The 26,706-nt window shown below is 41.0% G+C and overlaps 2 protein-coding genes and 1 long non-coding RNA gene across 7 annotated transcripts in view; 1 reads left to right on the top strand and 2 right to left on the bottom strand.

The window, feature by feature from the left end:
* LOC148374864 (integrin alpha-3-like) overlaps positions 1-1,292 on the bottom strand; it is a 33,808-nt gene extending 32,516 nt beyond the window's left edge. For both annotated transcript variants that reach the window (XM_088341771.1, XM_088341763.1), the window contains exon 1: positions 1,126-1,292. In XM_088341771.1, coding sequence (XP_088197897.1) covers positions 1,126-1,199 — 74 coding nt within the window. In that variant the 5' untranslated portion in view covers positions 1,200-1,292. The remainder of the gene's footprint in view (positions 1-1,125) is intronic.
* Positions 1,293-3,848: 2,556 nt separating this feature from the next.
* Positions 3,849-12,497, bottom strand: LOC148374865 (uncharacterized). Of its 2 annotated transcripts, XR_015851110.1 has the most exons (4): positions 12,203-12,497; positions 8,571-8,739; positions 8,377-8,503; positions 3,849-4,610 (listed from the first exon to the last, which is right to left on the bottom strand). It is a non-coding gene; the product is annotated as an uncharacterized LOC148374865 (long non-coding RNA). The 2 variants fall into 2 exon arrangements; XR_015851109.1 differs by lacking the exon at positions 12,203-12,497 and having other exon boundaries at positions 8,571-10,530.
* Positions 11,632-26,706, top strand: part of caskin2b (CASK interacting protein 2b) — a 36,871-nt gene continuing 21,796 nt past the window's right edge. For all 3 annotated transcript variants that reach the window (XM_088341807.1, XM_088341815.1, XM_088341823.1), the window contains exons 1-2: positions 11,632-11,921; positions 13,731-13,888. In XM_088341807.1, the coding sequence (XP_088197933.1) occupies positions 13,795-13,888 (94 nt within the window). In that variant the 5' untranslated portion in view covers positions 11,632-11,921; positions 13,731-13,794. The remainder of the gene's footprint in view (positions 11,922-13,730; positions 13,889-26,706) is intronic.

Genomic DNA, 26,706 nt, shown 5'->3' on the forward strand with positions numbered 1-26,706 from the left:
AAATATACACAATCTCAAGTGGGAGCTATGAATTAAAATGTTTGCCTCAATTGTTATACTGCTTTAATCTGCTATTTAACTTCCCCATTCTTGATACTACGGATACCCCAAAACCTCGCAAAAAAATGGAAAAAAAAAATAGGAGGAACATTTGTGTGGTTTGGTCACTTTGAATCTCTGTAGTTTGTATTATCCCTTGTGCTTTTTAGCACTCGATTTTAGTTTCACTACACAATAATGCAAATTTTAGTGCTCAGCGGTCGAATACTACATACTTTCCCTTTAAGGCAGGGATGTCAAACAGGTGGCCAGCGGGCCGGATCAGGCCCGCCAAGGGATTGAATCCGGCCCGCGAGACAACGCTCAGAGAAGCGCAAGAGAATCGCTTTTGTTTCTTACGCTTTCTCTCTCTCTTTTTTTCTGTCTCTTTCTGTGTCTTTTTACCTGCTTTTGCCCTCTCTTCATGTTTTCCTTTTCTCTCTTTCTCTCTCTTGCTTTCTCCTTCTCCCTTTCTCCCCTTCTTTCTTTCTCTCCTTCTCTTTTCTCTCCTCTCTATTTCTCTTTGGATTTCATTCTTTCTCTTTCATCTCCCCTCTCACTATTTCTCTTTTTATCTCTTTTGTTCCTCACACTCTCTCTCTTTCTCACTGTCTTTCTCTTTTTCTTTGTCCCACCCTCTACATTTCCCTCTCTCTCTTTCTCTTATTTCTTTCTCTCTTTTTTCTTCCTCTCTAATCTTCTTGTCCGGCCCCTGAGAGAATGTTTGTTCTATCGTGTGGCCCCCGAGGTAAAATGAGTTTGACACCCCTGCTTTAAGGTGATCTGTTATTTAACTTTCAAAGGGCATGCTATATAAACAGGTGAAAATTAAACACATGCAACATAAATGCGATTAACCCTTAAACACAACGCCAATCCTATAAAATTCGAACTTTAACGATTAAACCTCATCATAAATAGACACAATTCAATTTCATGCAAAACACTGAAGAATCAAGTATTGTTATCTCCGTTTTACAACAAGAGTTTGAATATTGTAAGGTGAACTTGAACGAAAAGGGATACAACGCCATTGAATCGAATGTTTGCCTGGTAATAAGAAAAATACGAAAAGAGCGCAACAACCTGTTGAGATGAAGACTGGAACGAAGGCCGTCTGTTTGATCCTCCTTGAGAGCGAATCTCCGGCGTGCAGCCATCTGCTCAGACCTCCTCTTTTACTGCCCTCGTCCTCTTCATTCTCATTCTCATCTCCGGCCGAGGCGCTCGCAAATGAAATCATGTCTGCTCGCCCACGCGCGCGCACGGAGTCACAAATGGATTCTTGCGAGGGCACCTTCATTCTTCTCTTTTTGTGTGCGCGCGTGCGTGTGTTTGACATTGCCGCCACGACTCGGGGATGTTACGGATCATCATTTTGGTTTCCTGTCTTTTCACGGATATTCTCATCTTTATCATCATCAAAATGACACATGCACGCGCACATCATTTCATTACAAGCAAGTGCTTGAATGCGCCTCAAAAGCATCAACATAAGCTCGGTTATTCGGGACATGGAGATTTTAGTTCTCACATCAACGCGAAAGCCGACTTGTTCACACCTTGATGCTTTTGCATCATGTTATGAATTCTTCTTCGTTCGTCCTTGCGTTGTTAGCCCTTATTATTACATCTTTTCATTTCCTCGTCATCATTTTGTTTGTTTCTTTTATACCCCAATCCAGGGGCGATTTCTGGTTCAGAGCTTTGGGGGTGCTGCGCACCCAGAGTGTCTAGCTGGTTAAAATAATATTAATCTTACCTTAAGTTATATAACAGGCACAATTCAATTCTGACAACATTTGAATTAAATTGTGTTGCTAAAAGCTTTCTATTATAAAAAAGGCTGTTTTTATCAACTGAATGTTTTGTTATAAGGCGTTTTTTTTATTAATTGAATGTTCCTTTTTAAATTGAATTATGGCACTCTTGGGCTTCCATAATAACATATTCTCAACAGTATTACACCTGAGCCTCCACAGACTCCACCGCTATGCCGCAAGTGACACTAGTCAAAAAAGGAGCGTGGAAGGGGGGGTGATGGAGCGAGAGCGGTGCTATAGTAATCAAATGGACTGAACCATTTCAATGCAGTGGAGTTGTTCCAGTGCCGCTTTGTTTAAATTTTGGGTTTGTATACTTTAGCCAGGGTTTTTCACTATATTTAAGCATATCCTGTCACAAGCCAGAAACGGAGACAGGACCCAATAGCGTTCGTTTAACTCAGTTTTATTGAAAAAGAGAGCAGTGCTTGCTTCCACAATCTGATGATCGTCGGACACGGGTAGCTGATGGCAGGAATGCGGAAGTGGCACTTCCGTGTCGAGCGAGGATAGTCGAGGGCGGCAGAAAAGCTGGTCGATAGTCGGTACAGGGGAGCAAGGGCGGTAACGAGTCTAGAAAAAAGGTCGGCAACAAGTATAAGGGAGGAAATAGGGCAAAAAAGGGCGATGGCCAGGATGGAAGAGCAGGGCAGAAACGGGTCCAGAAACAGGTCGGCAACAGGTAACAGGCAGGAGAAAACAGGGCAGGAGATTTGTCGGAGGGTACAGAGCTTGCCTAGCAAAGCATAGGTTCGCAGGACAGTCTGACAGCTTCCTCTTGGAAGCCGGGGGTTTAAAAGGAGTCAGGGAACCAATCAGCGCTCAGGGCTGTTGGCGTCAATGGGGCAGCCGCAGGTGGCCCGAATCAGTAATCATGACATATACTGTCCTTTATTAAGGAAAAAGGAATTTTAAAGCACCCCCCCAAAACGGTGTGGTTTTACTCATTCCCCAATCCTTCTTCGCTTCTGTCCTACATTTATTTATTCGTGAACTTAAAAGGTGTGTACCTCTTTCTGACCAACATGCTAAAGTTAAACCAACCTATTTGCGTTTACCGCCCACTGACTTTTTTTCAAACAGCCTAAGGCAGATGTCCAACCTAGTTTGGCTCTGGGGCTGGATACAGACTTTCTTATCTCAGTATTATGCTTTATCATTTATACTACTGTAGTAGCATACCCTAAATATTATAATCACAGATGACAAGTAAATGTTTCTAAGCATGTCACATTTATTTGCAAGCAATGAGTCAAATGGTTGGCACTGAATGCATTAACTGGTTTATTTTAAGAGTCAAGTAAATGCAGTTTTAAACCTGGAGAAACTCACCATGCTGTACAAACTCAAGAAGAGCTATGAAAAAAATGCCCAAATTGTTGTACTGATTTGAAATAAATACAAAATAGAAAAATAGAAATAAAAAATAAATGTTAAAGCGGTGCATGAGCAATAAAATTAGACTAAATCAGATTAGACTACTCAACTGGACCTACAATAGCTGAGAGTATATCATTTTCTGCTCTCTAGCGGCCAGAGGGGGCATTAGGTTTGTATTTATTAAAAAAATCTACAACTTTGGCTAGAAATGACCTAAAGAAATGCTTCTTTTTTGACATACTAGACATTTATGGCGGGCCGGATTAATTAATCCGATGAGAGCCGCATGTTTGACAAGTGTGGCCCGAGGAGTCATCTAGGATCCGGGTAAAGTTGGGCCAAATCAGGTCTTCCACAGAAAAAAAAACCCCACAAAAAAATCGATTGTATAATATTATTTATTTGTAATTTCGCAACCAAAATAAGAATAAAGAATAAGAAACATTAAACATTAAATGAATACGAATCAGTATGAAATTAACCCTTAATCTTAGTGGTCTGTACTTAAAGGGACAGTGTGCATTATTTAGTGCCACTTACTGGTAAATTAAATTTTTTTTGAATAAATGCAGAAATACTTGAATCGTCATAAAAATGTGGATTCAATAGTACTTTTGGGTTGAATTTTTAAAATTTGTTTATGTAACACAAGGCTCACTTAGAAGCCGGTGACATTGTCATCTTGCTGCTACGGGTACCCCCAAAACAAAAACCTTGCTAAAGACAAGGAGAAAAAAATAAAGAAAACTTTGGTCATTTTGAGTCTCCATCGTTTGTATTCTCCGTTTTGCTTTTGGGAACTTGTTTTTGGTTGTGTGATACAATACAGCGACATCTACTGGTCAAATAATACGCACTGTCCCTTCAACATTAAACTTTCATTTTAAGGCAGGGAACATCATACTATCATCCAAAGCTGCAATTTGCCTGTGGGTTGCCAGTTTGAGACCTCTTTCCCAAGGCATATGCTAAAAACTATGTTTGCTTGTACAAAATGGGTTTTATTTACTCTGCAGATTAATTTAATGTATAAAGATGCTAATTAACTCGGATATCAAGTCCCCACACACAGTACTCTAGCGACGTGCAGCCAGGAGGAGCAAGTGGAAAATTATCAGGAGACCAGAACAGACCAGGAAACCCCAGAGCATTCATTACAGTTATTTATTTAGGGAAGCGATCAGGGCTTGCGGGAGATGAGATGTCTGTCAGCCGTCAACAGCGGATCCGGAAAGAAGGCTTCGGATCGGGTGGCCAATCGGGGGGCGGAAGTCAAGCAGGTCGAGTTTACCGGGGCTGGAGAGAAGATCGTAGCGTGGGACGGAAGCAGGTCGTGTCGGAGGCAGGCAGAAACAGGTAAACAGAGTTCTAGATGGGACGGGTAATCAGGAGAGTCACACAGAGTTACAAACGTATCCTCCGACGAAGAGGTCTGGGCGCAGCGCGCTAAAGAAGGAAGCGTCAGCCAATCAGAAGGCGTCCAAATGATTGCTCCAGGTGACCAGAGTTAGCAATCATGACAGAAAATACAAGATTAAATATAAAGTAAATGGTTATATTTATTTAATGTTAAAGTTTGGTCTCCTTTAACTTCACAATTTTGGGATTGTCTTTTTCAAAATCAGTGAGTTTTCAGATTGTATTACGAGTTTTATCAATACAATCAGTATGTCACATATTACTGTACAGAACGTCTGCAGATGTAGAGTGAGGCACGCAATTCTTTTGCCTCAAGGCAGAAGGCGAAGGTGAGACCAAAGATTCTGATTTGGAAAACACCTTAGCTCCAAATAATATAATAAATCATAGTACAAGCAATTAATAGTAAGTCCAGCCAATAAGTACTGTTTTCTTGTTGCATAGTCTTTTTTCACAATGGAGGATTAACCATTTATTGACGCTGTTTTCTAAAAGAAGGAGCATTAAACATATTGTAGATGCAGAGGGAGGCACGCAATTCTCTTGCTTCATGGCAGAGGGCGGTAGTGAGACCAGGGATTCTGATTTGGCACACAACTCAGCCCCAAACAATATAATTAGTTAAAAATGTCAGTAAACCAGGGCAGCACAGCGCCGCAGTGGTTAGTGCTTGTGTGGCACAGTTTTGAGGTCATGAGATCGAACCTCCTTTGTGGAGTTTGCATGTTCTCCCCGTGCTTGCGTGGGTTTCCTCCGGGCACTCCAGTTTCCTCCCACATTCTAAAAACATGCATGTCAGGTGAATTGGCCAGTTCAAATAGTCCCTAGGTGTGAATGAACGAGCGAATTGTCTGTCCCTGTGTGCCCTGCGACTGGCTGGCAACTAATTCAGGGTGACCCCTGCCCAGCGCGCAAAAATAGCTGGGATGGGCTCCAGCACCCTCACGACCCTACTGAGGATAAGCGGTGCAGATAATGGATGGATAATGGATGGATTAGCAAACAAACAGCAAGTCGAACCATCCATTAATTTGTTTCTCGTTGCATGGACTTATTTCATAACAGAGGATAACTGTTGATGCTTTTATTCAAAAATAGCAGGGCATAAACTTCATTTATAAATTAAGGTAAGACAATAAAACATATTTTCTACGCTAAGGTTCAGATATTATATATCTGTCAATCAAATAATGAACAAGATGTAGGTTAATTTATTTGTAAATCTGACTGTGCCTCACACACATCCCTGAAGTATTTATATTTATTCAAGGCCATTTTTGGAGGAATCACACTGGTATCAGATGCAGTACTTTTGGCCATATGACCAAGAACTAAAAGCATGTATTGCTGACAGCTGCCCATCAAGATTTAAAAAAAAACATCTGATGGTGGTTCCCATATAAAATTAAGAAATATTCTAGATGTTTATATTTAGGTCACAATTTTCTGGGTAAGATTACATATCAAAGTTATAACCTAACCTTAGAAAAGGCTATCCACCTACCTAATTTAAAAACTTTGTGGACACATGTGCTCAATGGAGATCTCATATATAACATGTGTATGCATATAGACAAGCTCTTGGTCATATCCTGATAAGGAAAACAGGTTGGAGTTTTTATATGGGTCATAAAGAGGTCATTGTAACCCAGAAAGCTAACAGTCCCTGAAGGGATCAAAAGGAGGCAGCTGTGACATTATGACGATTGATTGCTTGCTAAAACACACACAGAATATTGATTTTAGTTTAGAATCATTTGTTAATGGAAGTCTGTCGTTTAACAGGAAGTTGTTGAGAAGCAGCAATCTTTAGTTAGACAGGCCTACAAAGACCTACCAAAATCCTGCACCAACAAAGCAGTGACGTGCAGTGATGTTGGTGTTTGTTGAGGCACAATCAGATTTACAAATGAATGAACCAACATCTAATTCATCATTTGATTGGCATAGGAAGCAAGCAATAATTCAAAATGTTTTCTTGTCTCACCTTAACTTATAAATTACTGCGCACTGGTCCTTTTGAATAAAAGCACCAAAAATAAAAAAATACCAGATGGCTTGATTTTCTGTAAGCTTTCTAATATTATCAGTAATTCCATTGTTTGGGACTGAGGTGAGCGCCAAATCCGAATCCTTAGTCTCACTATCACACTTTGCAATGAGGCAAATGAATTGCGTGCCTCATTCTGCATCTGTGGATGCTCAGCACAGTAATATGCATACCTGTCAACCTGTACCTTTTTGCCGTACAAAGTACGTTTATTGTGCATTTTAAGACGTGTACGACGTACAAGAAAATCTGTACGGAAAAACACAAATTTGTCAATTATGGGTTCCATCCGGTAAACACCGACTACCACAAAATGGCAAATCAATCAAGTCTAACGAGTTCGCCGCGGTAGCCTCTATCTCTGTATCGTTTTTTGTCGTTGCAAACGCATACCTGTCAACCTGTACATTTTTTGCCAAACAAAGTAAGTTTATTATGCATTTTAAGACGTGTAGGACGTACAAGAAAATCTGTATGGAAAAATGCAAATTTGTCAATTATGGGTACCATCCGGTATACACTGACTATCACGAAACGGCAAATCAATCGGGTCAAACGAATTCGCCGCAGTACCCTCTATCTCGGTTTTTTTCGTTGCAAACGCAGTGAGCAGTTTGATGCTACTGTGCGCATGTGTCTGCCGCCTGGGGATTTCCCATCATGCATCATTCCGATCACACGTGAACAAAGCGAAAGCAGAGCAGTACATACTCGGCAGCCGATCAGAAGCAGTACAGAACATACATGTGGTCTTAAAAAACATCGGATTTCATGTGGTAGTTGTGTAGTGAAAGGAAGTCAGTCTTTTTTTAGAGAACCGGCCTTTTCGGCTCAACTCATTAAAGAGAGCCGGGTCTCAAACGGCTTACCTGCTTTGATGCATTATATTACTAATTATTATGTTGTATAAAGAAGTTAAGAAAAAAAGGAAGTATAAAAGGAAAAAATGAAAAAAGACAGGTTTGTGGTTAACCCTTTAATCAGTTGATTACCAACAATAATTTAATGCAGAAAAATAATTAATAATTTGAATAAGAAAATGTATTATTCTACTTAATTATATTTGCATGTATTTTTTCCTCCTACAGTGAACGTCCAAGCTACTTCATTTTTGATTTTTTTTATAATAAACCTCATTCATGTTGAGCATCTCAGGATCTCACAACAAAATGTTAATGAACACTATATATGATATAACGAAACACGTGTACATTATAACATGTTAAACTACATAAATAAACACGTTTGAAAAAAAATATGGTGTAGTATTATTTCGTATTTTGTAAGGGAAAATACGACCGTTTGTAAGGGCATGGAGCCCTGGAGTTTGACAAGTATGAGTATGTTACATAATAATTTTATTTATAATCAAATTAATTTGTTTGCACAAATCATGTCTGTTTTTAATTCTACATAGTCTGTCTTGCTGTGCATAAATAGGTGTTGCGCTGTGTTTGTAAGGTTTATCATCGCTTAATAAGGGGAATTGCAGTCATCAATAAGGGGATTCATTGACTGATGTTGTCAGGTATGTCATGCCAATGTAGTTTTCGAATCACACTGGAATGCATAGTTTGTTGTGAATCAGTGTTTTTGTGTGACAATTTTAGTCTGGAAAAGTGACTACCGGTATAAATGCGATGCACGGTGAAATGTATACAATACCTCACTGTCGCCGGAAGGTGTCAGTGCTGAGTTGCCCTTCAAACACACGTGTTGCTTTTAGGTTCAGTAGGTTAACCCAATCAGGGCGTAGTTACCAAGGACCTCCACATGTCAGCCCATTAAAAAACTGTATAAGTTGAGAGACAACACTTTTGGGTAATTCTTGTAAGAAATCGTCGTATCCATGTGCTTACCTAAATCAGGTCGGTAAATTCGATCCTTCAGGGACCCTTCCTGAGTGTTTTCGAGGTTTCTCTTCCCCACCACAGGTCGTAACAACCAGTGGTCAGCAACGTTTTCTGTACCACGGACTGCTTAATTGTCCGAAAAAAGGGAGGCATTACACATGTTTGTCTTTTTTTCCTGAAATTATAACGATAATCACAACAATTAGAACATTTATATGGTGGTGGTTAGCGCGTGTGCGACACAGTTCTGAGGTCGTGAGATCGGATCTCCTGTGTGGAGTTTGCATGTTCTCCCCGTGCTTGCGTGGGTTTCCTCTGGGAACTATGGTTTCCTCCCACATTCCAAAAACATGCATGTCAGGTTAATTGGCCGGTTAAAATTGTCCCTGGGTGTGAATGAGCGAGCGAATTGTCTGTCCCTGTGTGCCCTGCGACTGACTGGCAACCAGTTCAGGGTGTCCCCTGCCCACTGCCCGAAGATAGCTGAGATGAGCTCCTGCACCCCCGCAACCCTACTGAGGCTAAGCGGTGCAGATAATGGATGGATGGATGGATTAATAATACAATGATCTTAGATTTACTGTGTTGTCAGGTGGAAAATTTAGATGTCCTCGTAACATCACACTAAAGTAAATTTACTGTATTCATTTTACCAAACGTTTATGCTAACGAGAGTCGTTAGGGCCATCCCGGCCTTGTTTTTGGGATGCAGGAGGAAATCAGGGTGCCCAAGGGCATGGGGAGAACATGCAAACTCCACACAAGGTAGCTGAAATTGAAGCCGGAACCTCTAAAGTGTGAGGCAAACATCCTAAAAGCAACACACTGTGGTCGCTTTTAGAACGTTTAACCCAAAATGAATTATTGATTCACGTGCCAAGTAGTTAAAAATACAAACTCACCAAATGAACTAATCCCACTAAAAGCTTGTTGGGGTGATGCGGTCTCTGTGTTAAGTTCTTGATTTAGGGATCCTTGCATCCTCCAGCGTCATTGAAAAAACTTTTTCCATAGCGGCAATTTTGTTTACAATCTTTTTAGTATTACTTAATGGGCTTAAGTTGACCATTCTCCACGCTTATTGTCTATAAGCACAAAAGTTTTGTTTGATTCATCCTTCATTGTAACTTTGGTGGGCGGGAATCCTAGTTTCCAATGTGAGAGCTGTACTAACCGACAGGCAACTGCGCCCGCCCGTGAAAACTACACTGATTTTAATTCGAACGTACGTATTATCTAAGCCCCGGTTCAAGTTTAGTGTGAAACGTAACAACAAACAAAACCAGGTAAAAAATAATGGAACTTATTCTTCACGCTGTGCGGCCCGGTATCGGGCGGCGGCCCGGTGGGTGGCGACCTCTGATATAAACCATTGGATTGTTAGCTACTGAAGGATTTTATACATTTTACGATAAAGGATTTTATTAAATAAAAGTTACATTTATTGAATGCAAGATTTTCACAGAGAAAGCTTAAATTCAATGACAGGTCACGTCGTTCCGAATGCGAATGTTTTGTTTAGTTCTGTTTATAACAGGACTCTGAAGGAGAAGGCCAGACGCAGGACGCCAGGCACTGATTTGATAAACGCTATGGGTCCAGACATCGAGTAGACGAGGTGGAGCCCACGTGGGGAGTCTCTGGGCCGCCCGTGGGACGAGCTGGCGCGCCGCCTTGCGGAAAATATGCATGGGCCGGGAGAACTTTGAGAAGATCGAGAGAGAACGAGAGAGAAGGCTCGACGAAGACTCGGGCGAAACCAATTTGACTAATTCGGCTAATTTGATGGAGTTCACTTAGTTAAATACTTTAAGAAAATAAATCTGCCCCCATGTGAAAATGTCGGCTATTCTTGTCCATCTTTTCCCTAAAAGAAACAAGCGCGCATTGTTAGGTGGTGTTTGATTAATGGATTCAGATGACTAATTCGAACAATTTGGTAAACTGTACAGTTTAATAGTTAATTCCTAACACTACCTATGTGGAATTTTCAGGACTAAGTTGGCCCACTAGTAAGTTATCATGGACCATTGTATGCTGTTTTATATTTCATGTTGACAATATCTACTTATGTATTGTTTGTTAATGCTACATCCATTGCAACCTGGTCATCCTTTTGTTTTTATTTTCATTCTTTATTATTATTATTATTATTATTAAATTAAGCATGGCGGCGCAGTGGTTAGTGTTATGGAACGCCCTGCCTCTGGAGATAAGATCTGCAACCTCAACGGAAGTTTTTAAATCGAGGCTTAAGACACACTTCTATTCCAAAGCATATGATTGATGCCCACCTCATATTCTGTTTTGTCCTGTCTTTTCCCGACGCCTGCCTGGCTGATACGAAGGAGAAGGATGATTTGGGATGGGTCAGCGGACCGGCGTCTGACCTGCAGCATGTCAACCCCTGCATTTACCAGCTGGCAGAGACGGGAGGCAGCGTCGTGGCCGTCATAGACTTTCTGGACTGGTTTGCAGGCTGGGGGCGTCGTTGATGTCATGCACTTTCCGGACATTTTCAACATCTTACCTTATGTTTACCATTATGTGTACAGTAATGCTAATTGTAATTCACCCTGGTCAATCCTGGAAGGGGGATTACCACATGTGAGGTCCTTTCTCAAGGTTTCTCTTTTCTCCTCACACTGAGGTTATTGAGTTTTCCTTGCCCGCATGCTGGTTTAAGATCAGGTAATTGTGTAATTTTGTAACTGTAATCCTGTGCAGTCCTTTGAGACATTTTTGTGATTAAGGGCTATATAAATAAATTTGACTTGACTTGACTTGACTTGGTTGGGGCGTGTGCGGCACAGTTCTGAGGTCATGGTTGAACCTTCCTGTTTAGAGTTTGCATGTTCTCCCCGTACTTGCGTGGGTTTCCTCCGGGCACTCCGGTTTAAATGAAGTACGGGCTCATCTGTTTGGGGTTCGTGTTCCACATCACCACTCATTCAATGTCGCACTTTTCTATCAGGACGCAAAATAATCGATTACACCGACTGGAGTACCGATTTCCGGTGTGTTTTGAAGTCCTGACCGGATATAGTATGTCACGTCATATGCAACTTGGCGCTCTGGATCTGCAGTGGTGGCGGAGAGAGAATGTTCCGCCAGTAGGACATAAATTGCGAACAAGTGGAGTAAAGGGAGAGGAAAAGTTATAAAAGAAGCTCGAATTTGTCTTGAGTTCGGCAGCGGACCGAAAAGGGAAAGTAAACGGGCCACTAACGGGAACGGGACGGCGGACGATCGATAATTTGACGGAAATTCACGTCGGGAATGTCGTCTCGCTCGTGGGAGGCTTGAGTCGACCCCTCCGCCCGCCCGACCAACCAAAGAAAGCGGCGGTGGAAAAAGGTACGAACGACTTTTTTGTCACACTCTTATAAGAAAACTAAGACTACATTTTAAAACAATTGAGTTCGCTCAAAACTCTAAATATGCCCTCCCTGACATGTCTGCTTTGGACGCCTCCCCCCTCTCCAAAAGACTTCCCATGTTTTCCTTCCATTAAACCCTGCATGCTTAAACTTATGACAACATTAAACATCAATCCAAATACAGACCCATATCGCGTTGAAAAAGTGGAACTAATTACAAACAAGGAAAGTGAGGGTGAGCAAACAAAACCTGCTTGCCTTGGAGGGTACCAAATTCCCCTTAGAAGTGTTGACACTGGGGAAGAATGTGCCTTGTGTTGCGGTTGTGTTTTTTTGCAATGGAGTAGGAGTTGAAGCAGCAGAAGATCCAAGTGGAACAATCTTCTTGGTCTGTGGTGGACAAAATCTTTCGTTTCCCGAATGTCTGGAAGCTCCAGTGCATGAAGCGGGACAAAAAGTAGGACAACGTTGATGTGGGCCAATGGGGACGACAGCGCGACTCGTCTCATCTCATCTCTTCGCTTATGTAATGGAAGAGCCGTGAAAGATCGTGCCACACCTTCCAAAACAAAAGTGTGTTGACGCCACAACTAAAACGCAGACGAGGTGACGTCCCTGCGCTGCACCTGTGGAACCATCAGGCGCAGAAGCCAAAAGTTGTCTATTGATTGTACGCCTGGATTTCAGTCAGTGGAGTTTCTGACATTTGAAGGGAGTTCGGAATTTGTTGGCTCAATCCATTCATCCATCTACCCATCCATCCATTATCTGCACCGCTTATCCTCAGTAGGGTCACCACAGTGCTGGAGCCCATCTCTGCTGTCTTCGGGCAGTGGGCAGGGGACACCCTGAAATGGTTGTCAGCCCGTCACAGGGCACACAGAGACAGACAACTCACTCGCCCATTCACACCTAGGGGACAATTTGGACCAGCCAATTCACCTGAGATGCAAGTTTTTGGAATGTGGGAGGAAACCAAAATGCCCGGAGGAAACCCACGCAAGCAAGGGAAGAACATGCAAACTCCACACAGGAAGGTTTGATTGTTGGCCCAGAAAACCTAAATGGTTCGGTGTGCGTTACACTATGGTTTTTACGGTAGCGTATCACCGTAATTGAGCAATTATTGATCAGCCAAGAAATATCGCTGACTTCATTTTTTCAGCATTAGATGCCAGATCGCATTGGTGAGTGTGCCGGATCCCGGCCACTAGGAGTGTAGATGAAAAAAATGCATTAGATTTTATCTCAAGATCACACTACTGTTGTCGTTCCACGTTGTAATGGAGCATTATACAAAAGAGTTCACGTTACAAAACAAGGTACTGTGAGTAAAAATATGATTATCGGATAAAATCTTATGACTTTTCCTATGTCATCTAGATCATCAGTAGTATGGTGTTGACAAGAAGGATTTCGGCTTTTTATTGTTATTATTATTATTAATACCAATGTTATTGCAAGAATAGTCGGACAGTTAACCCTTCTGTTGTACAGAAAAGGTTGCCAACCACCGGTTTAAATGACATCGTTGACACTAGCTCATAATACGTTAACAGCAACAATAAATGCTCTTTTGATCAGTTAAAGAAACTTATTTTACACTCGCTGACTTTTTGTCACCTGGTGTGATGTCATTTTGATGTCATTGTGATGCAGGATTTATTTGTATTTGAAGAATGATGTCTATCAATATTTACATTGTAACAGTTGTTCTAACTCGACACCCTAGTTTGACACTTTTCTTTTTTAATTGAATATTAGCGCTGTCCCTCTTGGTCTTTAGGTGATGCAGCACTGATGCAGCTCTGAGGCATTGCCAACAGCGGTAGCGCTGTGACGCCAGCACGATGGGGAAGGAGCAGGACCTCCTTCAAGCAGTGAAGAGCGGAGACCTGCCGTCTACGCACAAGCTTCTAGCCAAGCTTAAGAGCAGCAGGAACAGTAAGTTGAAACCCTAACATTGTCAGCATGATTATAATTTTTACACTTAATAGTAAAGCAAAGATGGTGATTGACTGTTTCGTAATATCAAATGAATACGAGTGTATCTAGATACTCCGGACCTACTGACTGCAGCCAAAAGTATTTTTTGGATTTGCAAATGTCTTGGTTCACTTTATCAAAATGTGTGCAGGAAATAGTATCAATAGTTCAAGGATTCCAATGTAAGCTGTGCTGTACTTCTAATGCATTTTCGAAATGCGTTTTTCAAGTTGAGTTGAAATCTCCTGCTGCTCACAGATGGCGCCCCACCAGGATTAAGGAATTAGCATCATGGTCAAGAGTATTGGGGGGGGCTGCTCAATTTATCAAATGTGCCTTCACCTGAACTTGGCAATATTTGCACTTACTAAGCCACGACTGGGGAAACTTTAGTTCTTAACTCTTTCACTGCCAACCATATTTTCAAAACCCCGCAAACATTTTGCAAAGCGATCCCAGAAGTAGATAGTCTGCTTGTCTGATGAGCAGTCTACAGGACTGTCTCAGAAAATTAGAATATTGTGATAAAGTTCTTTATTTTCTGTAATGCAATTAAAAAAACAAAAATGTCATACATTCTGGATTCATTACACATCAACTGAACTATTTCAAGCCTTTTATTATTTGAATATTGCTGAATTTGGCTTACAGCTTAAGAAAACTCAAAAATCCTATCTCAAAATATTAGAATATCATGAAAAAGTATACAAGTAGGCTATTCAACTAATCACCTGAATCATCTAATTAACTCGAAACACCTTGCGAGGGTTTCCTGAGCCTTAAAAACACTCAGCTTGGTTCAGTAAACTAAATCACAAGTATGGGGAAGACTGCTGATCTGACTGCTGTCCAGAGGACCATCATTGATACCCTCCATCAGGAGGGTAGGACACAAAAATAAATTTCTCAAAGAGCAGGCTGTTCACAGAGTGCAGTTTCAAAGCATATCCACAAAAAGTCTGTTGGAAGGGAAAAATGTGGCCGGAAACGCTGCACAACCAAGAGAGATGACCGCAGCCTTAACAAAATTGTGAAGAAGAGCCGCTTCCAGAATTTGGGGGAGCTTCAAAGACAGTGGGCTGAAGCTGGAGTCCAGGTATCAAAAGCCACAGTTCACAGACGTTTCCGGGAAATGGGCTACAATAGCCGTATTCCCATGGTCAAGCCACTTCTGAACTCAAGACAACGGAAGAAGCGTCTGACTTGGGCTATGGAGAAGAAGCACTGGACAGTTGCAGAGTGGTCCAAAGTCCTCTTTTCAGACGAAAGCAAGTTTTGCATTTCATTTGGAAGTCAAGGCGCCAGAGTCTGGAGAAAGGCTGGAGAGGAGCAAAATCCAAGTTGCTTGAAATCCAGTGTGAAGTTCCCACAGTCAGCAATGGTTTGGGGAGCCATGTCAGCTGCTGGTGTTGGTCCACTGTGTTTCATCAAGTCCAGAGTAAATGCAACTGTGTACCAAGAGATTTTAGAGCACTACATGCTTCCATCTGCTGAAAAGCTCTATGGAGATGAGGATTTCATTTTCCAGCATGATCTGGCACCTGCCCACAGTGCCAAAACCACCAGTAACTGGTGCACTGACCATGGCATCACTGTCCTTGATTGGCCTGCTAATTGCCCTGACCTGAACCCCATCGAGAATTTGTGGGGTATAGTTAAGAAGAAGATGAAAGACACCAGACCTACAAATGCAAATGAGCTGAAGGCCGCTATCGAAGCATCAACAACACCTCAGCAATGCCACAGGCTGATTGCCTCCATGCCACGCCAGATTGATGCAGTAATCCGTGCAAAAGGATTCCCAACCAAGTACTGAGTGCATCAATGGACATTTTCAAATGTTTGATTTAGTTTTGCTGTTATAAAATTATTTTTTTACTTGGTCTGAGGAAGTATTCTAATATTTTGAGATAGGATTTTTGAGTTTTTTTCAGCTGTAAGCCAAAATCAGCAATATTCAAATAATAAAAGGCTTGAAATAGTTCAGTTGATGTGTAATGAATCCAGAATGTATGACATTTTTGTTTTTTTAATTGCATTACAGAAAATAAAGAACTTTATCACAATATTCTAATTTTCTGAGACAGTCCTGTATATTACACGCAAGTGTGAAGCCTTTATCTCACTCTATGTCTTGGATAATGTTTGCGCAAACTTTCTTTCAAATAGAGAAAAACCTTCAAGTAAATACCTTGGGTAAAATGGTTTACCCCCAGAACCTGAGTCTCTCGCCAGATGTAAAACCCTCCACAGCGTCGGCTTCAAGAAAGTGCATCTCTTAGATCTTGTCATGTTTGCTTGGTGCAGAATCCAGGCATTGGAGTTCTCCAATTGGGTCATTGGGAATGTGACCATGCAATGAATAGTCTTAATGAGTTACATGTTCAGATATTTGTAGTGTTAATAATGAATAGTTTTCATGACTAGTAACCAGTGTTGGGCATGTTACTTTAAAAAGTATTTAAAGTTACTCACATTTTTTTCCGAAAAGTAACTGAGTTAGTAACTAAATGACTCTACAGTAAAAGTAACTTGTTACCAGAAAATTTCATTATTTCTTTGACAGACGCTCCCCTACTTACAACCATTTGACTTACGTAAAACGGTAGATACGTTTTTTGGGGGGGATGTCGAAAAATATCTGGACATTGCTGTGAGTTAGATTTTTCATTGTTTGCACCAAGTACAGGACATGACTGTAGTGCTTCTTTCCGCCGCTACTGACGTTTGGCGCTTTAAGAGGTCACCCAGCATCCACCCAGAAGTAAAAAAAAAAATCCACTTCCTCTTCCTCGTTCATTTGTAAACATTTAATACTGTTTATGTCTATACAATCTCCAGCGCGCTAATAACTTTGACATTTTTATTATTCAATATCGTGTGCATCCATTGGTGTAGAGAGTAATAAAAGGCGAGCCGTTTCTTTTGAAATGAAAGTGGAATAAGAAAGCTTGTGGTTTTTCGGCCACTTTTTTCAACAGAGGAGGACCTCTCGAAGCGCATCTTCCAAAAGTAAGTTACACTTAACTTTATTTATCTTTTATAGAGCATATTATTCTATGAAATGTTTATTTTTTAGTACAAAACATTACAGATTAAGTATATAAACCTTAAACATATAAAATATAGCACTGAAGCAACTTACGAACAAATTCAACTTCCGAACAATCATCCAGAACCTATTTCGTTTGTAAGTAGGACAGCGTCTGTACTTCAAAAATAAGTTGTTATATGTCAAAGAATCTGAAATTTTCTGAGGAGTATTCAATTCAGTTATATAGAGAATAACAGACAGGTAGTTGTGTTATAAGACCTTGTCATGATTATTGCACCTCACCAGCAACAAATTTATCCTACTCTTGAATTCCAACAAAAATAAACATTGAATGATATGATAAAATAACAATCTGCAGTTAACAATTAATAGTGAGTTTGATCGATTAAATCTAACTCCACAACCTGCGACAACTGGTCAAGTAAATCATAGCCTATTGTACTTCAAGTATTATGCTCACAACAGAAGTCAATTGTAAAACAATACAAAGTGAGTTTCACTCTATAGAATAAACCCCAATCTCTAGACAGACAAGTGCTCAAGTAGACACATACTACTGTACCTCAAGTGACCATGCAGTGGAACAGAACCCCACGAAGACCCAGCAGCACTGGTGCGCTGGGTTCGCCCCGACTCCTTAAGTCGAGCGAGCGCTCCCGGTCATCTTTGGCTCTGGCCGATGGAGGGAGTTGGACTGAGACCATGACTGGATTTCTACGGCGTTTACATGGCTTACATAACCAAAATACCAGCAATAGTCCAATTACAATGGTCAACTGTAAACATTCCCTATCATTTTCCCCTGTCCAAGCAGGAGAGGAGGAAACAGGCAAAGTGTCAGTAAGACTGCCCAAAATCTAAACTCTGAGATGCTAAGTCAAATACACATTGCAATTGTCGTATTTTAATTATTGAAAATCAAGTGCCTCTAAATATGTTTGATAACATGTCTCAAAAAGTAAGTCTGCATGACAGAAAAAAATAAGTGCAAAAACAAGTACCGTATTTTCCGCACTATAAGGCGCACCTAAAAGTCTTAATTTTTTTCAAAAGCTGACCATGCGCCTTATAATACAGTGCGCCTTATATATGGATCAATATTAAGTCGCAAAGTCTTGCAACTAATGCAACCAGCTGCCGACTAGATTTTTCCCCCGAACGCGAAGTAGTCCACGGTGTTTGCTGGGATTTATATACCGGCGTTCATTGGCTAACCAATGTGTCAATCATCATTTGAATCGAGCACGGCGGCGCAGTGGTTAGCGCTTGTGCGGCACAGTTCATGTCATGGGAACCTGTCGTGGGTTCAAATCCAGCTCCAGACTTCCTGTGCGGAGTTTGTATGTTCTCCCCGTGCTTGCGTGGGTTACCTCCGGGCACTCCGGTTTCCTCCCACGTTCCAAAAACATGCATTTCAGGTGAATTGGCCGGTCCAAATTGTCCCTAGGTGTGAATGAGCGAATGAGTTGTCTGTCCCTGTGTGCCCTGCGATTGGCTGGCAACCAGTTCAGGGTGTCCCCTGCCCACTGCCCGGAGATGGCTGGGATGGGCTCCAGCCCCCCCCCGCGACCCTAATGAGGATAAGCGGTACGGCTGATGAGATGAGATCATTTGAATCGATCACTATTGGCTAAAGTTATTCGGAGGTAAAGGGGTGGTTCTTTTTTATCATTTACAGGCTCGCATAGGCTAAAGGGGCAAAACAAACCCTGCAATTGGCCGAAAAAGATGTGTCAGTCATCAGTTGAATCGATCACTATTGGCTAAAGTTATTCGGAGGTAAAGGGGGCAGATCCTTTTTATCATTTACAGGCTCGCTTAGGCTAAGGGGGCGAAACAAAGCCTGCAATTGGTCGAAAAAGATGAATGTGAATAGCATTTTTGGTTGTCTACGTCATAGGCATTACGGCAAAAAACAAATACGGCATTACCATTCTGTATTTGTAAATATTTTACTCTCCTGGATTTACTACACTCACGGATATAAGAGGACCATGGTTGCACATTATTATTGAACGCAACGACTTCGGTGAGCTACTCCGGCTATATATTTTACCAGTATCTTGTTTCAGAGTGATCTCGATGTTTGTGTGATGGGTCTTTTTTTAAATTAAACTCAATTCCAAGTGTTTATTGTCATATGCACAGTAAAGTTGCGAGCGAAAAAGAGAATAGAAAATAAGGAATGGTTAGCACTTCTTGAATCCCAAGACTTTAACCTTCCGAATGATATTTAGACGATGCATTTGAGTGACATCGTACGGACACCGCATCCGCACGTGTCTACGACATGTATTTGCTTCTTTGCAAGCTTTCGGAATGTTAAGGGGGTAATAAGTTTGACGGAACTATCTGACTGTTTTGTCAACCTTCCCATTGTAGCGCCTTATAACCCGGTGCGCCTTATGTATGGAAGATATAGGACCAAAAACTATTTTTTGGGGGCGCGCCCTATAACCCGGTGCGCCCTATAGTGCGGAAAATACGGTATGTCTCAACAAGTTCACAAGTGACCGGTTCAGGGTGTCCCCTTCCCACTGCCTGTAGATAGCTGGGACGGGCTCCAACACCCCCACGATCTTAGTGATGATAAGCAGTGCGGAAAATTGATGGAAGTGCACAAGTGAGACAATGAGGCAATCAAAAGAATTTTAATACCTGTCGTCCCAGGACAAGACCAAAAAGAGAGATAGGACCAAGGTTGCACTAACCTACCTAACAATTAAAACACGTTTTGCTCACTTTTGATTTTTTTTTATATATATCGTTCCAATTTTAGTAAATGCGAAGCCGAATCTGTTAGTATATGACCTGACACTAAAGTGTTTGGACACTTCTTGATCACGTCAGTGTAAATGTGCCATTTTGTTGTTCTGTTGATCCAACTTTTTTATTGGATGTTCACAATTTTGGCCCCGCCCCCAAGTGTTCGCTACTCTCGTGCCAGCATGCTAGCTCATTAGCTTTCGAGAATGGCTGCACTGACTGAGGCGACATGTCGGCACTCGTCTCTCCCTGACATTCTTTCCGTCTTCCCTGAAAACGCAAACAAAGTTCTTCTGCATGGTGAGGGAACACTACCTCACTTGCGGTCGGGACTTTGGGGCCCCCGGGGCTCCTGGCTGTCTGGGTTTGCTCCCTATTGAGAGATTGGATCATTCTGGGTTCAGTCACCATTAGGTAAAAACTGACCTAAAAAAGCGAAATAATTAAGGTAAATATTATTACAAGTACGGACAGCACTGCAACTGAGTGGTTTGTGGCACAGTTCTGAGGTCAGGGGTTCAAAACCCGCCTTCCTGTGAGGAGTTGGCATGTTCTCCCTGTGTCTGTGTGGGTTTTCTCCTGGCACTCTGGTTTCCTTCCATATTCCAAAAACATGCATCTTGGGTAAACTGGTAACGAAATTGTTCCTAGGTATAAGTGAGCTTATGACTGGTTGTGCCCTGTGTGCCCTGCGACTGGTTCGCAACCAGTTCAGGGTGTCCTTTACTCAGCATCCCTGTGAACCTACTGAGGATAAGCGGTGCAGATGGATGGATTATTCCAAGTAAAATGAATACACCCTCTCGAGAAACCTTTAGGAAATCTAATATTGACATTTAATAATCAAGATGGGCTCCATTTGCTCACCCACACAGCCAAGTTGTCTATTAAATAAAATTCAACTCTCAAATGAGGTTTTGGTGGCCATCGAAAGTCAACTGACACTTTTGAGTTGATTTCGGACTTCTTGAGTATACACCAGGCTAACGATGACGTTGAACCAGTATGAAGGAGCCGGTCGTCCCATTGTGCCTCGCTCCTCTCCCCTTTGCCTGGAAGCGGTCGCCTGCGATGTTGCCTGCGCGCTTTGTCTTGTCCTGTGCCGCTTTCAAAGCTTTAGATGTATGCATCGCTGCTCGCACAGCCCCATCCTTGTGAGTTTGTGTGTATGAATGAGAGAGTGCGCGTTGAGTTTTAATGGCACATGCACCTATGCATGCGTTGGTGTGTCTAAGACTTGTTGTTTGTGTGTGTGACTGAGAGATTGAAAGTCCATGTGTGTATGTCAATATATACCTTTCCACCTATCACATTTGCTCATTAGAGATGATAAAATCATCACTTTAATTGTGAACCATAGCCTCTATCATTTGCGTAAAGAAGGATACAGTGTTCATACGGGCTTATTCATTCCAGGATCATGTTCGTAGCCCAAATTGCTCTCGTATTGGGCGAATTTCCCCGATATGAAAGCATTAAAAAGGAATAGGTCCACCCTCGTCCTCCAAAAGCATCCTTAAATAGCTATTAAAAGCATCTCCCTGATCTCTAAAACATGTTTAAATACTAATTAACCATAAAGAATACAGTAATAAAATAAATAAGATAATATTAACTAAATAAAATGCGCGATTATGTGTGCCCGTAGTGATGAGGAAGGTATGGACACGGTTGCAAGGAGTCAGGAGTCAACTTTTACATTTTACCTGTATTTTATGTTTTTTTCATAGTTTCACATTGTGTATCTCGTGTAACAATTTTCATATGGGATTAAAAATAATAATAATAAAAAAATAAAGACTGATCCCTTCTTGCCCGTTTCAGCTCTTACTGTAACCTTAAATAAATGTACACTCAAAAAAATGTACGGCAAGATTTTATTTTTTGCCTGTAGTAGTTTGCATGTGCCAACTGGACTAGCTGATGCTGGTTGTAAGCAGTCACTAGTGGTGAGTGGTCACCAGTGGTAGCCTCTGGGAATGGATTTTTTTTTTCGTACAGCGAGCAATATTTTTGTTTAAAAAACTCTGTTAATGAATTCCTTGTGTTTAGAGGTGCTCATATAAAGTGGTACCGCTGTAGTTGATTTGAGAGGCATGACAAAAAAAAAAGGTATGCAAGTCACATGTTGCTGTTTGTGTGTTCTCAAACATCAGTATGCTAGTGAGACATTCCACAATGCTGGCGTGTGTTTGTGAGCTTCCTAAAGGCACTGCCGGATGGGCCAAGTGCCAGATCACATTTGAGAAGGTCAAGTTTTGTCCAGATTCTGATTCGTCACGAGAATAAAGCACTCGAAGATCTAACTTGAATCCGCTAGTGATGGTACTGATCGAGTGTTAAACATCTGGAGGTTCTCGATGATAGCCTTTAGGGGCGCTAGTGACGAAGCAAAGCAGGAAGTGGTATCTGATTGGTGGCTTCCTGGCGGCGGGAACAATGGCGTTGGGACGGGAAGTGTGAAGATTTGTGAGAGGCGGCGGCGCACACAAGCCTTTCGGGTCATGAGCGGGTCGTGCCAATAACCACACAAATTTCGTCAGATTAAAAAAAAAAGTTGGACGGTGGGGTCATTTGGGTCCAATTTCTTCATCCACTTCTTTAAACCTTGCTGGGTGGGTTTCTTTAGGGGTATTCTGTCATGCCCAAATCACCTCTCTAGAGAGGTCTGCACTTGACACTGAGGCTTTGCTGGATGACTGTCTCACACCCTCCAAGGGAAAACACATCCTGCAGACAAAACTCATTTCCTCCTTTTCCATTATTTCCTTTTTAATCGCCATTTCACCATCAATAGATCAAAAGCTCTCTATAGAATAGTTTTTAAAATACATTAGATTAAATATATTAATGCTAACATTGTCCACTTAAAGAAATGCTGTCTTTACTGGTACACCTGCGCTGATTTGGACATTACTAAATAACCCCGCTGCTTCAAAATCTCAAAAATGATGTCGTAGAGCTATAGTTATTGGATATTTCGGCATTTGTTTTTTTTTCTTGTCCTGGTTCAAGTGCCATTATAAAACGAAAAAAACCTGTTGATCTTTCTGTTTTGACTTTCTTTAGATTCAATTTTAATGCGTGCATTGCTGCAAACTAGCTACTAGTCCCAACGATTGGAGCAGGAGCAGCATTGTACAATTTCAGCATAACTCTTTGTATTTTTGAATACCCAGGATTTGGGGATAATGAGGTGTGAATGTTGGTTGTGTCATGGAGATGTATTACAAAAGCCGTTCACACTTACTGCCTCAAACATATTCAAGACGAAAGAACACCAAGGCACTTTTTAATTTTTAAGTTGGCGATATCGCTGCATTGAGTAGGGTATATTCTTTATTTATATACACGCACACACACATAACTAGATCCCAAACAAACACTATCACCACACTTGCTTAGCTCGTGGGTGATAATAGGATTTTTGCATTTTTCATCCTTGTACATATTCATCTAGCTAGCCTTTTTAGGTTAAAATGGCACAGCAACAGAGAGAAGCTGCAGTTTCAAGTTATCAACTAAGGGATTTTAAGTGAACAATTTGGGTTATGGTTTGAGTTATCCTGTTGTGTAAGATCGTTTCCAATCCAGTTTGTGGGAATTCTTGTCAAATTCATTAAACATTTTTCAAACAAACGAGTTTTAAATGAAACAAATTAATTTCAAATAGACTTATGGCAGAACAAATCAAAACAATGAAGAATATCCTAATGAGTTTTCATGAATTGGGAGGGTAGAATTAAAAGCACGACTGCCCAACTTTTATTTTTTAGTATAAAATGTTTTCAGAGCCTTCACTAGAAGGTCTGGGATGATTCTTGGCCGTTGGATCCCAAGCGTGCTGAAGCGATCTGATCCAAATGAACTTTCGAGGACAGACAACAACAGCGTCAGTGTAGTTTGGCCACTAGAACGAAGCGCAATTTGCTCTCCAATTCTCTCCTCGCACGTCAAACGTGCCCTGGCTGTCCCTTTCCTCATCAAAGTAAACATTTCAATCAGCTTTTAACAAGGTCCACACGCGCAAGGTGACAGAGGTGTGAAAGAGTCCGATTTGAAGCTTTTGGTCAGTGCTGACATGTAATGATAGCGCAATGGGCCAAATGCGTCTCTAATTTTAGTCCTCTGCATTCTTGTGGTGCAAATTTTTTTGTGAGCAGCAGCAGGAAGGAAGGAAGCAAGGAAGAAAAAAAGCTGTTATTTGCCTGCTTCGCTCCAGGTCTTCAAACGACCTTCAAAATAAAAGATACTTTGAAGTGAAGTTAATGTCTGATTATCTCAGGCTAGATACGTAACACACCCGCCTGCATGTCAATGAAAAAAAAATTCACGGATAGACTTATGGAACTTATCACTAGATAAATAAAAAAGACTACTGTATTACTTATAAGTGCAAACATGGTAATTATATCATGATGTATTGAATTGTTCAGTTAAGAAATGCTGCTGACCCAGTGAAGAAAGACCTTTTGTTTCCTTTTTTAAATTCACTAAAAGAGCAATGATAACATTAAAAACCATCGGTCTCCTAAAATAAAATTATAATGTCATGGTAAAGCATTCAGACCTGTTAAAATTTATCACTCTCCGTGATTGCAGTCATTTGCCAATATCAAAAAAGTTTATTTTATTTCTATTGCACTCAATTTTTACAAATTTATAATTAATTATTATTATTTTTTCAAATGTATTATTTCAAAGAATAATTGCAACATCACATGGTTATAATCAACCAGACCCTGTGCTCGGTAGTGAGCCAGTACAGCCATGGGTCTTCTCAGAAAGACTGGGCTCCAGCACCCTCGCAGCCCTACCGAGGATAAGCAGTGCAGATAATGGATGGATGGATGGAATTTGGAGATCCACTGTATTTCTTCTTTGTAGTTTGTCTTCAGTTATGTCAGGTTGGATGTTCAATTGGGTTTAGGTCAGAGCTCTGGCTGGTTCGGTCAAGAATGGCTTCAGAACTATTCTGTGACCGATTTGTTATTTTAGCTGTGTGATGAGTCTCTGTCTTGTTGAACGGTGTACCTTCGCTCTAGTCTGTGGTCCTGTATACTCTGCAGGAGGTTTCCTTCAGGATACCTCTGGATTCTGCCCCTTCGTCCTTCAATGGAAACCAGTCAATCCGTCCCTACTGATTGAAATACCTGCACAATCAGGTGTTCCAAACACCATATTTCACTACAGGGATTATAACTGGCATGAGATGAGAATTGCCTGTTTCTCTCCACAAAATACATTTAGAATAACACCAAAAAGTTCAATATTTGTGTCATCAGACAAACAAATCGGATTTCCGAAATCCGTATGAAGATCCTTTTTGTGTTTTTTGGCAAAGTATGTGGGCTTCAACGCATCTTGCGCGGAAAAGATTCTTCCGCTGGGCCACTTACACACCTAAGGCCCCGATTGATGGAGAACTGCAGTAATACTTGACTTTGTGTAACTTTCTCAACTCTCCTTACTGCATCTCTGGAGCCACAGTGATCTCTGGGTTTTTCTTTACCCCCCTCACCAAGGTTGTTCTTCCACAATTGCTTGGTTTGGCTTGACCGCCAAGTCTAGACGGATTTTTGGTTGATGAAAGCTTCTTCAGTTTGAGGACTGCGGGGGTCACTGTGATCTTTGGAAACATGACTGCTGCAAAAATGATTTTGTAACTTACCTGGTCTGACTTGTGCCTTGCCACAATTCTGACTCTGAGCTCCTTTAGGTTGATGGAACTGCCTTTGATTAACCTCATGATTCTTATTTGCTCTGGCATGCACTGTGATCTGTAAGGACTTATATAGAAAGTTGTGCAACTTTCCTAATCAAGGCTAAATAAATTTATTTTAGCATTCCATGACTCTGATCAAGAAGCAGAACAAGGACTAGGACGAACAAACATGGACAGCATGTGATTAAATATGTCTCTGCATAGGGATTGATTACATAGGGCAATGTGTATTTATATTTTTCTTTTTTAATAAATTTGAAAAGACTTCTACATTTCTGCCTTTTTTCTGTCAAGATGGGGTGCATTAATGAGAAATGAAACTTGAGATATTTGGAAATGGCTGCAATGACACCACGAGCGAACAGTTTTGAGGGCATAGAAAACTGTAGGTGTTACTAGATGTTGAAATTTGAGATAACTTGATTTTGTGTGGCAAATCCCATTTTAAATAAAACTTGTGATAACATGCCGCTAAGCGCAGGTCATCTGACTTCCTTTTTTTTGTGGTTTCCAAACAGTCATCTACGGTCCCAGAAGAACAAAAAATAACAAAATCTGTTAACATGCTGCAAATCCTGCTTTGCAAAAAATGCTTGAAGTCATTTAAAAGATTCTTAATTCTGGGGTTCATATTCTGTTATTTTAGAATTCGTATTAAACATTCCACTGCCAATACTTCACTTTTTACTGCAAAGGAATATCTGCTGTAAATATCAGTTTTCTTGACGACCAAAAATGGATATCATTATTGTTCCATCTACATTTAAAATTTTGGAAATGACTCATTAGAATTTATTCGTTAGCACATTTTTAACCATTTGGTTAAATCGGGGGTGTCAAACTCATTTTAACTCGGGGGCCACAGAATAGAACAAACATTCTGTTGGGGGCCGGACTAGTAGATTAAAGAGAAAGAAAAAGAGAGATAAAGAAATAAGAGAAAGAGGGAGGGAAAAGGAGAGAGGGCGGGACGAAGAAAGAAAAAAAGAGATAGGGAGAGAAACAAAAGAGGTAAAAAGAGAAGCCGTGAGAGAGTGGGAAAGAAAGGGAGTGGAAGAAAGAAATCCAAAGAGAAATAGAAAGACAAAAGGAGAGAAAAGAGAAAATAAAGCGCAAAGAGTAGGAAGAGAAAAGAGGAAAGGAAAAAAAGGAAGTTGGAGCAAAAGAATTTAAAAAGACACAGAGAGAGAAAGAGACAAAGAGCAACAAAGGAAGAGAAAAAGAGACACA

The sequence above is a fragment of the Urocampus carinirostris genome, chromosome 1 (genome assembly GCF_059441175.1).
Source record: "Urocampus carinirostris isolate Australia breed hairy pipefish chromosome 1, RoL_Ucar_1.0, whole genome shotgun sequence".
NCBI classification, from domain to species: Eukaryota; Metazoa; Chordata; class Actinopteri; order Syngnathiformes; family Syngnathidae; genus Urocampus; species Urocampus carinirostris.